The 12088-nt window shown below is 45.4% G+C and overlaps 1 protein-coding gene and 2 long non-coding RNA genes across 3 annotated transcripts; all 3 read left to right on the forward strand.

Annotated features, from left to right (window-relative positions):
• Nucleotides 1–5127: 5127 nt before the first annotated feature.
• On the forward strand, nucleotides 5128–5650 carry LOC135387446 (uncharacterized). Its single transcript, XR_010421118.1, has 3 exons — nucleotides 5128–5153; nucleotides 5309–5473; nucleotides 5584–5650. It is a non-coding gene; the product is annotated as an uncharacterized LOC135387446 (long non-coding RNA).
• A 107-nt stretch (nucleotides 5651–5757) lies between these two features.
• On the forward strand, nucleotides 5758–6289 carry LOC135387447 (uncharacterized). The gene is made up of 3 exons (XR_010421119.1): nucleotides 5758–5770; nucleotides 5924–6172; nucleotides 6244–6289. It is a non-coding gene; the product is annotated as an uncharacterized LOC135387447 (long non-coding RNA).
• Nucleotides 6290–6329: 40 nt separating this feature from the next.
• LOC135387448 (uncharacterized) lies at nucleotides 6330–7230 on the forward strand. Its single transcript, XM_064616643.1, has 4 exons — nucleotides 6330–6415; nucleotides 6508–6656; nucleotides 6720–6916; nucleotides 7132–7230. The coding sequence occupies exons 1-4, from the start codon at nucleotides 6405–6407 to the stop codon at nucleotides 7135–7137; spliced, it is 363 nt and encodes a 120-aa protein (XP_064472713.1). The 5' UTR covers nucleotides 6330–6404; the 3' UTR covers nucleotides 7138–7230.
• The last annotated feature ends 4858 nt before the right edge of the window (nucleotides 7231–12088 follow it).

Raw genomic sequence — 12088 nt, forward strand, 5'->3', positions numbered from 1 at the left:
GGCGATCATACCAGGTGAGTCGTCGACTTCAAAACTGGAAGGTAAGTTCTTCGTTTCACATACGCAAACGCATCGTCTCATTGACGCAAATACAAATGCACTGAATAGACGCTCGTGGAAATGGAAGCTCATTTGGAAAAGAGCATTGTCTTGTGAAGGAAAGTCGAAAGTATAGATCAGCTGAAAGAGACGGTCGCATCCGTTCCAGGCGATTTCGTATCTATAGTGTCATATATTCCTGGTGGACGACCAAGGCGTGAAAAATTCGTGAAAATATGGCGTAGTTTGACTTCTATTCTATGAAATACAGTCGACCCGCGTTTATCCGGACGGCTCCGTTTCCTGTGAGAATGTCCGGATAGCTGAGAACCGGATAAGTGAAACACGAAAATCCAGAGTGATCATAAAAGGACATCTTTAACTCTTTATTGACTATTACTCAGAAAACTATCCATTGTCATCTGTTTCATTCTAATACACGCATCCAGTTCTTGCAAACCTTTGCTAATGGCATTAACTTGCGAAATATTGTTCTGCTGCTCGAAAAATACTAGCGCTGTTCTTAGTGCCGCCCGCGCATTTTCGACCGTCACAGCTGGTGCATCCCCGCTTTCATCATCAGATTCTTCTTGAACACTATCGGAAGCGACGACACTGATAATGTCGTCATCTGTGATTGCAGCGCAGGGGTCCTCGTTGCGGACCTTCTCACTCTGAAATGACCAGACTGCTCAGGTGGATTACTGTTGTGTAACGTGCGAAGTCGGAATGGGAGAAAATTCTTCCTAGCGACACCCTCTTTGTGTCAGTAAAAAGGAGGCCACGACCAGAGTCCTCGACCTCGCTTGACTAGGTGTGGGCCAAGTGTCCTTCCTGGACAATGACCGGATAACTGAAGCTGATTGTTGGGTATTAGTCACTTTTGTTCCCTGGAATTCTCGTCCGAATCCGGAAACTGAAGTCTGGATAAACGAGGGCGAAATACATGGGGAGAAATCTGTCCCCATGCTTTTTTGTCCGGATAGCGCGGGATCCGGATAAATGAGGTCCGGATAAACGCGGGTCGACTGTACATGCAAAGCGCAGACGTCGGATGTTGGAAGTATGCCGAAATTCCATCTCTGAAAAAATGAGAAAACGTCACTAGTGACGTTTTCTTAGAACCACGCCCTTAGAACCAATGCGGGTGCAACATTGCGAAAAGGAGTGCCGCGGCCGTGCGGGCGCATCACAGAGTTGCGGGGAGTGGACGGCGCGGCATCTTTCTCACTGTGAGCCGCCCTCTCACTCCTCCACTCAGGGGGTGACGTCACGCCGCCGGAGCCTCTGCACCTGCGGAAGCAGGGCTGATCTTTAAAATTCGTGTATTCGTGTATTTAATAGGGAGTTTTAGCGAGTCGTTCCCACCAGCAGTGGGGCAGAGTATCGCCCCTGGCGATAAAACTCTTACAAACTCACTAATTAACTCATTACCCCAAAATAAAGTTGTTTGTTTGTTTTTAACTAGTCGTTTTCGTTTGAACGAAACGACCAATTCGGATGCCGCGCATGCGCATTATGAATCGGTGAGCGAGTCGTGGGGAGTGCGCTTTCGTATGAACAACCCACTCGCGCTGAGTCGTTTCGTTGTATTCGGAGGGCACGACCGGTTGACGTCGCGAAGCAAGATCGTGGCTGTTTGCAGCACAGGGGTGACACAAACCCGCCATTGTTGTAACTACCCTCAAGCGGGTGCTTTTGGCAAAACTGCCATCTTGTCCTGGTCGTACGTCATAGAAAACGTCATTTTGAGGTCATGTGACTTTGTTTACATGTCGTTTTGCCGCTTAGCGACATATTTTCGCCGTCATAACACCAAGAGATGACCGTATTTTGCCAGCGTAAACTATGCGGTGCTTCTTCCGCAACATGGTAGCCCATTTCACCTTAGTTTAAAGGAGCATGGAAAGGGAATTAGATTTGCTGAATACCAACTTTAATCCGTCAATCAGTGTGTAAAAATCATGCGTGCAAAACATTTCGGCTCAAAAAGGTTTTATAACAGCGCAATTCAATTTATAAAATTGCTACCGTGACGGGAGGCTCGCGCGCTCGAGCCACAAGCCACTCCCTATGAACTGTGACGTCAAACGTTAGAAGCGCTCTCATTGGCTACGAAAAAAATCGTCTGCTTCGGATATCGCGCGCTCGTTGTCGACAGCTACATGCGCTATGTTCTGTTGGTTTGGAACATAAAACAGGGGTGCAAACGTACTATAGAATATTACGTTCATACGCGCCATGCGATCGTGTGTCTTATATTCATTATATATTTGTCGAACTAACGAAAAGTGCCTGCGGCTCACATGATGCTGCGGGCATGGTGGCGGTTCGCGCCGTTCGCGGAGAGATGCAACACGACGCTGCTCTATAGTATTCGTTCCCGGAAAACAAGACAAACAAAGTGAATTCTTTCTGCGTGCAACTTCAACTAGGACAAGAGTAGCAACTTTCACACGCGCTGCACCTGCACGTCCCCAATCCCTTTTGGAGGAGTGCTGACCTCAATCCACCCGATTTTCCGATTTTGTTGCTTCCTTGTCCTGGTAGTGCAACCCAGAAGTACAGGCGATAGGAGTTGCAGACAGCGCTCAGTTGAAAAATTCTGTTTTATTTGTGTGGAGAAAGTCCCGTATCCAAGTGTGCCATCGACTAGGTGAGCAGCGATGCCGTGCGGCATTCGGGGCTGCGTGAATCAGAAAACGAAATGGACGTCTGGCTGTCGTACGCATAAGGTTCCGGCGAATGAGCCAGCAAGAAGCAGGTGGCTTTCTCTAATTCACCGTCAGGATATTGATCCAAACACTGACCTGCGAATATGCAGTCTGCACTTCAATCAGACCGGCTACGAATCACCGCCAAGTATTGCGGAATCCGTCGGTGCCGACTTTCGGATCTACCTCAAGCGTGGGGTTACTCCCTCGCAAAACTTACCTGGCGCCAGCGCGCAAAGTAAACGGCAAAGGATGAACGCCCACGCTGCAACTGAAACTTCTGCAAACAGCACTACAAGCACGGTAAGAGTTTTACTAATACGGTCTCAGAGTGTGTTCTCTGGAGTAAGTTCATTATTTTGTAGATTGAAACACTACATGATCATGACAGCATGTGCACTGACACCGGTTCGACTGTTTCTGGTTCTATAGTAATGGTAAGTTTTGCATTCGGATATCAGATACAGTGTAAATAATACTCTGTAACCAATTTTACAGGTCGCCCCCGTTGTGTTACGCAATACGCACACTGATACTTCCGTAACTGAGGCTGAGTGTTCAGAAAATGTACGTCCCATATTAGTGGCAGTTTCAGAGGCACCATCTGTAACGTATTTATTTCAGGTTGAATCTCTCTCACTGGGTACAGAGTGCATTGAGAATGACAGTGGCATAATGGTAATATGAGCTGCTGTGGATACCAATTCGTTAGCATAATATTATTACGTTATTGTGTACAGAATGAAACACAGGATCGCAGCTTCCCCCCCACACAAGCTGCTGCCATTCCAGAGGTAAGCTAACCTAATTTTATTTCAATTGCATTCCATGCAGAGTGCATAGATTACTACCACATTATACGTGGAACTTGCTTGCGTAGAACGCATGTTACAATTCAATATGAACACTACTGTGCTTATTTTATGGTCCATCAAATCAGTATATATTGTGTTACCTAGAATTAATGTTCAGTGCTGTAACCAAATTTAAATGTTTTGCCAGCCTATGTTTTCTAAATAAACAGGCAGCCAGAAGGTTAGGAACTGTAAAAAAAAGAGAGAGAGAGAGAACTTTGAATATGTGCCCTATTATGACGTTTACTTGTGGTGTGTCACCGCAGACTTAATCCGACAAGGAGCTTATTACCAACCACTACACGCTTACCCATCTGCAAATGTAGGGAAAAAAGGGAGAGGAAGTAGGGGGGAAGTCCCCATCCTCCCACTGCTTCATCTCTACAAAACACTCCCAGCAAAACAATATGATGCATATGGGATCATTATGTCAGAAAGAATAATGCCAGATCTTCAAGAAGCATTTCCTAAAAGAAGAACACACATTGGAAGTTAAAAAAAAGCAGCTCGCAGAATAAGAGAAAACCATGCATTTCAGAGTTATGAGTATCACGCATCTTACATCTGTTCTTTATCACATCGCCATCACCAGTATCACGCATCACGTAACGCTGTTGGGACACAAACGTCGGAGCCTCTGAAGAAAACCGTTGGAGTGCAGACTAGCAAAAAAAGGCAACAAGCAAAGGGTATGCTATGGAATGTGCACAGTGTGGAATGTGGAATAGTAAGTCAATGATGTATCTTTTCATTTAGGCAGCCAAGCAAACCTCAATGCAAAACCCATGAGAAGCATTGGTGTCCAAGTAGACTTGGCCGCTAAGTCATCCAACACGCAACGCCGTGCAAGGTCACTGTCCCCAGTTCGTTCTTCAACACCAGTGCTTGACCACACTGTGCCTGCTATGGGCCTTGCATCTGGAGACGACACAATAACAACAGTATGCCCAGATGACAGCCTATACATGCCAACTCTTGACAGTACAATGAGGTAGGTGCCATATAGTTGGTGTTCTGAAACATGCGTCACCTTGTCTCTGTATATTAGGAGCACAGATGATGAAATCTCCCCGCACAAAGACAACAAATATATTGTCTTTGAGAGTCAACTGAGGGAGCTGTTCCAGACCTGCAAAGTGTGCCTGCAGCGTTGCAATCCCACATTTACTTGTAAGGGAACTCTCCTACGCGTTGAATGCAGCTGCAATGACGGCCACAATTATGTGTGGGAAAGCCAGCCCTACATTGCCAATAAGCCAGCAGGAAACTTACTTTTGTCTGCTGCCATTCTCTTCAGTGGATCAAGCCCAGTTTCGACGCTGAGAATGCTGGAATTAATGAATATGAAGGTAAGTAGGAAGAGCTCTTAGGAAATGTGAGCCTCATGCAATCTCTAAGATACTTTGTGGTGTGGAAGTGTAAATGTTTGGAGGTCTAAACATAAAGGTGTTAGACTCAACAACATTTGTATGTATCACTGCAGGTGTTCTGTAGACACACATATTTTAATTACCAGCGGGGCTACCTGCTGCCAGCAATTGAACAAGTAAGTTGCATTCCTGTAAAAAAACCTAAAGATATTGTGCTTCTAAAACTTGCCCACAATGAATATCTATTTTTTTTTTTTTCATTTTCTATTAATGGAGCCTACACAACTTGGCTATACGAGTGTACACACCAAAACCGTCTAACTCCCTTTAGGTCTGGACAAATCATCAGGCACAATTGATGACAGAAATTCAGGGAAAGGAGTCATCTCTCGCTGGAGATGGACGCTGTGACTCGCCTGGTCACAACTCTAAGTACCTGACTTACAGCTTCTATCATGAAGGTTTGAGGAAAATTGTTCACACTGTTCAGGTGCAGGTAAGGCATGCTCCCACCTACCATAGCACAGAAAGTCATAACCATGGCATAATTAATGGATGGTTGAAACCGAGTGGATTGCAAGTTACTATGAACTATTGTTCCTTCAGGCAAATGAAGTGGCATCAAGTAGTCACATGGAACTTGAAGCAGTACGCCGGGGACTTGAAGAGCTGGCAGATCTAAACGTTCTGTTGAAGAGCTTCACGACAGACCGCCACCCTGGAGTACGGAAGTACATGCGTACAACACATCCAGATGTTAAACATCAGTTTGAAGTGTGGCACGTGTCTAAAGGTATCCATTTGACGAAGAAAAAGCTGGTGCTTGTTCCTTTATGTAAGCGTTCAAAGAACAGAGTGATAACATTGTGATGTATAAATGAAACATGCAATGGAAGAAATGAAGCACATGTGCACTTTGTCCCATGTGTACTTCTTTTTGGAACAGGTATCCGAAAAAAGATGGTGGCAGCCAGTAAGGAGAAAAACTGTGAAGCTCTGGAACTGTGGGTGAAGCCAGTGATAAACCATCTCTACCACTGCGTCACCCATAGTGAAGGGGATCCTGAACAAGTTATCTCCATGTGGCGTAGTTTCAACAATCACGTTTCAAATGTCCATCATGGTCATGATGGACCGTACTCACGGTGCCTTCACACACCCCTCAGTGATCAAAAGCGCCCTTGGCTTCTGCCAGGTAATGATGGCAGAGAGAAAAAAAAAAGAATATAATGAGAAATAAGATAGTCATGGTTTCTTATTTTGCAGACTCTCGTCCAAAGGCAAAACTGACCGCCATCACTGAGGCAAAGTACTTGCTAAAAGACATCCAGCACCTTTCACCTGATGTACAAACATCCGGTTTAGAAGCCTTTCATAGCCTTCTGATTCGTTTTGCTCCCAAGTCTGTGGGCTATAGTGCACGAACAATGCGGAACAGGTGCACATGCTTTTTAGTAATTCTTATGAGTATACTAAAAGGGTGTTTAGGGTTGATGTAAAAGTAAAAATCTGCGGAATTGGTTGTTTCAGAGTCTACTTGGCCATTCTCCACTTTAACGAGAACGCGTCGAGACAACATGCCATGACTGAGGAAGGGGAGCCCCGATACAGAGTGAAGGTATCAAAAATTTACAAGCAGGAGCATGTTGCACTGCCCATCAAAGAAGAACCAACGTTTCGTAAGTATTGTGGTACTATTCTGAAAGAACAGGTGTACCAAACAAATTGCTCTGCGGTTTCAGGTTACTTTGACGAGCTTGTAGACAAATGTGTACAGCTGTGCAACACGTGGGACACATTCAATGGTGCTTTTGAGGCATACTCATGTAATGATCCACCATTCCTAACGGAGACTAACCCTGCACCCCCAAAAACAGAACTGATTTCAGCACGGCAACATCGACTGGGACCTTGCAGCTGCCTTCAGTGTACTCTCAAGGTACAAATGTTGAGCAACCATAATATTTGTGATAAAATAGAAATAAATGTGCAATACATGCCATATAAATATAGCCGTGCATTGTGAGAAACAAACCATGTTGTGCACATTTATTTTCTTATGTACAACGGTATCAAGTACACATGTCAATAATGCTACATAGAAAAGTATGAGTACTGTAAGATCTGATGGATGTACCATTACTCATTTTACAGGCCTAAAACCAGTGTAGCTGCCTGAGGGTGATGGGAAGTTGTTCCGTATCGCCATCACCGCACATGACGGGAGCACCCGCCTGTCTTCTTCGGGAAGTGGTCCCCATATCCATGATGCAAAATTGCGATATGCTATGTGGCGCCATATTCTGAAAAACAACAAAGTGCACTGTCAGCTGTGAAATGCCCACAATTGCATACTTACTTTACGTTGCTAGTGAACATGTCAAAGAATGGACAGAAAATAGGAACAGTGATTTTATCTGTTACTGTAAGTGATGTTCCTAATTGATTGCTTTGATTAGTGCCTCATCACAGCTATTCATGACACAGCTTGAGTGAGACCCACATGCACATAAATATAACTGTAGAGGTGGTAATATAGATGGGTAGAAATCCAGAGAACCGGTAAGGAAGCATGAAGGGAATCGCCTCAGAACAAGAGCTGCTGATATTTCGAACAGAGACTGTTCTTCTTCTGGGCACCGTCCTCATCATTGGCATGATATTTAAATGGGTTAGGTATGACGTGCTAAAGGTTCATGTGAATTGTGGGTCAACAGGCTGGGGGGAAGCAAGGGTCCATTCGGGCTTTTAGAGCCGAAGTGAACGGCTGCTTTGTTAGACTGTGAAGGGAATTATGTGAATGAAGTCATCTTTGCTTCAGATCGACATTGAACCTTGTGCATGTGAATGCGTGGTTAACAGAGTGGGTGTAAGTGCTCACAGTGCTTTTGATGGAGTTGTGTTGAACGTGCTTGCAGGTTTTGCAACGCGGGAGGTTACAGGGCCGTGTTCCATTGTACTGTATGTTCGTTTTGCGGATTTTCGTAATGACCAAGGAGTCTGCTATTTTTTGCGTGTCAGTATGTTACCTGTACTGGATGAGTGAATATACTCCTAAGTCTGTCTTTGGAGGAGAGACTCGTGTTTCCATAGACAGGTTTTAATGTTTGGAAGTGCGCTGGAATATCTTGTGATCAAGCTTATTTGGCTTGTGTCAGGATCCTTTCGGTATTCCAGAGGTGAAAAGTTTTTCCTACTTTATTTGTGTGATTAGCGTTTGAATATTTTATGAGACTTTGAGTGAAATCCACATGAACATAGATACATAATGTAATAAGCTGCTCTGACTTCGTTTCTTTAATTAGGGTTTGAAGTGTTTGTGAAGCTTGAGTTAGGTCCACATGATAGTGGTATCTCTTTTTGGAGAAGTTCTTAGCAATGTGGCACATTCTATGGTGTGCGTTCTTTCATATGCATTGCAATATGAGCAACCAAAAGCAGTTTCATGATTTTTTTTTTATGTTGACATGACACAATAGGAGATGAGGCAATTAGACAGAGAGCAAATATTGGACGGTGTGGGTCTGGATCCCAGTGCTGCTTATGTATTTCTCCACATGGCCATTATTGAATTGAAGTATGTTGACCTGCTTCAAAGCAAAAAATAGTTATTTGATATGGAACACTGAACCCGAAAGTCGCTGGAGAGGCGTGTTAGCTTAGCTCAATTGGTAGAGCCCTGGACCGGTAATCCAGAAGATGTGGGTTCGATCCCTACAGCTGGCTAACCTTTTCAGTGACTTTCATCCTTCATCCTTCACCTTGCTCTTGATATGTTTTATAATGGTTTGCTACTTGTAACAACAACTTGACAGTCGAGGTTTCTCGAACTGATTGTGATAATATTCCGGCGAAATATTATTGTTTGACAGTTTTACGTGATGACTGTGTGCTACTGCAAATGCTAAAAACCATTTCACGGTCAAAGTCACTAAAACTAATTCTGTGATACGGTGATAAATGCAAAGGTTGCACACAATTTCATGAATAAATATAGATATCAATGCATTTCTGTCTTTTTAGGGAAACTATGACATCTGATTTCGGTGCGCGTTTGTGGACTGTAGAATTCGCAACATTATCTGGAACTGTCCGCATTACCCTTTGGGAAAGTCTGAGTTTAGATGAACACAGACTGAACAAAAACTTATGCTTGATCACTCCTTCTGGCAGCGTATATATTTTGAATGCTAAATAGCGAGGATAGTAAATACATTTTTGTGTAAGATATCTGGAAGTTCCACAAAAGACGGGGTGTGTTCCGGGCGTAACTGGTCAACTTTCTGTATGCAGAGGTGTACTCCATAACCAAATAATACACTAACATTAAATAACGTTAAAACTTGGGAAGGTTGGTATGTCATGCCAAAATCAATTAAACCCCACTGCAGCGGGTGATGGTGAAGACAAGGGACGGTGCAACGAGACGAGGACGACGAAGCACAGCACTAGCAACCAAAGCTTATTTGACAAAAGGCAACGTCTTTTTAAAATAATAAAAATACGCTGCCATCACCCGCTCCACTGGGGTTTTAACTGATTTTAGTATGAACATGAACGTTGTGCATCGCTGTTAGCTGTCATTAGCGAGCAACAGTAAAGTGGAACGTGATATACTTACTCGTTGGGTTCCTTCCCAAGCAGTAATCCGCACTTTTTGTATTGAATGCCCATAACTTCCATGACAACAGTCGTGAGGCAAAGAGTTTGGAAGTCCGAGTGATCTACGATGCAGCCGTCTGGACATCTTCTCCTTACTTCGGCAATAGAGGTGCAGCACACCTCCTCACGCGCCATCGGCATTGCGGAGCAGTTACCACACGCACACCTAACAAAGGCACCAATTAATGATTCAACAGTGTATGTTGCATTAACACCGTCGGCTTACCAGTTGTCATGTCGCGTTGGTGACGGTGGCGTTGGTGGATCTGTGACGGGCTCTCCGACTCCATCGAAGCTCACACCGTCGGGAAGAACAGGAGTGTCGCTGTATAATGTTGTGTTAGCCTTTCGGCAACGCTCCAGAACCCGCTCTTCCCACGGTGTTAACTCGCCAAAGAAAGAAGTTTCACTGGCGAGAGATTCATCGAAGCGCGGTTCCGTCGCCATGTTTATAAATAAGGCAACCCGGAACGAAGTGGCAAGTTTCTCTGACGCGCATGCGTCTCTGGGGAGAAGCGCACGTGCGACAGAGCGATCTGCAGCCGACCGCCGTCATGTGACAGGTGTCGATGACCGATGGCAGCCGACGTCACTTGCGAGCCCTTGGAGTGGACATAACCTGCAACGTCACGCCGTGACGCAGGTCCCCGTCATTACTCACGTGTCATCTACAAGAGTTGGAGAGAGCTCTCCCCGCTCGCGAGGTTCAATCGGCTGTTGCGCGTGCTATTTTACCGTTACGTTCATATTTCTTTCGTGAAAACACTATTTAGCCATCGGACAGTCCATCACGATCAAAAACTCATTTTTTTTAATCTGTCTTAGACTGCTCCTTTAAGTACATCGCATCGGCTCGGTAAGTCTTAACGCGCGGTCGTCATCACATCTTTGGAAGTTGTCAACAATACGAGGCTTTATGTGTAAAATTGCGCGTTTTACTGCGAGATTGTCGGATAAAAATAATTACCGTGATCGAAAAACATCCAAAACGTCGTCCACAAACAACAACCGCATTGTTTATAAACGGTTTGGCCGCCGATCACGGGAGCCGCCATCTTTAAGGTCACGTGCGCTTTGACGTTTGCTGTGACGTGCGACCAGGACCTGTCCAGGATGCATTGCGTTCGCCCAGCACGCTTTCGTCTACGGAGCAATACATTGGATGCCACCCCTGTGGTTTGCAGTAGCGGAGTTGTCACAAGGGTGGCATCCAATATATTGCTCCGTAGCCTCAGTGACCTAACCTCACTTGGAAATTCATGAACAACAGAGTAATTCATTACTAGCGCACGCGCGACTTCCGGTTGGCCTCGTTCCCGGAGGGGGGGGGGGGTATATTAATTAGACCAAAGGAAAAAAACGGGGGGGGGGAAGTCAGCCAAACGGGACGTCGGCTTGCTATTCCGCAAAGAATACAATAAATGAAAGAAGAATAAAATTAATGAAAATAAAAGAAAATAATTAGGAAATACAGGATAAACTGGCCCGGGGTCAAGATGGCACCCAGATATTGACTGCTTCCCACGATATATATCGACTGCGATAAGTTGTTGGATGTAATAACGTATTCATTAGAGCAGTTCACACGCATCAGCGACCAGTTGTGGCTCCAGAACATCTACTACGACTGAGAAAGTTCGTGCGTATATGCAGACGCATTAAAGCTATGCAAAATGCTCAACCCTGTGTCGTTCCCTGTTTGGTCTAACTATTGAGAGGGGCTCGCACACGTTCGATTAAGCCTTCTCAAAGCGAAACTGCCTCCTACATCCTCCCGATTCATCAACGTGAGACCGCGCGGGTCTCCCATCTGTGCCGGCGTCTGCTTGACAGCGCGTTGACAACACGGTGACCGACATAGTTCGCCTCAACTACAACCTTCCGCCACAGCAACGTCTGAAAGTACCTTGGAGTCTGAATGGACCTTATTTCTGCCCCCCGTGCACACATCCGTTCCTGCTCTTGCGAAAAAGAGCCACGTCCCAGCTGTTGTGCCATGCCAACTTACGCTGCAACATCTCCGCTCCCTGCACTCGAATCGAACGGAGGTTCACACTGACGGATGAAATTACGCAGACACAGGCGAGCTGGTGGATGAACTCCATGACGGCAAACCTGAGTGTTGTGTTGTCTATGTGCTTTTGTCCCGCTCAGGTTTGCCGTTATGGAGCTCACACTGGCAGCTCGGTGTCCTCCGATGGATTATCATCGGAGAAGGAATAGGAGCGCGGTTTCAAGCTCCTACCTGCGCTGTCACCAACCGAAGCAGAAGCCTTTGCTATATTATCTTCTCTGCGGTACATTTCTTCGTCGACAGTAAGAGTGTGGACAATCCTTTCGGACTCCCTGGCCCCGTGCAGCGAGCTAGCCAGTGGAATGTCGCAAAAGCAGTACTCCGCTTTCTGCGTGATACGGGCCTCCTGGGCTCCCTGTGAGCCGAGTTTCTTTT

The sequence above is a fragment of the Ornithodoros turicata genome, chromosome 3 (genome assembly GCF_037126465.1).
Source record: "Ornithodoros turicata isolate Travis chromosome 3, ASM3712646v1, whole genome shotgun sequence".
In the NCBI taxonomy this organism is placed as follows: Eukaryota; Metazoa; Arthropoda; class Arachnida; order Ixodida; family Argasidae; genus Ornithodoros; species Ornithodoros turicata.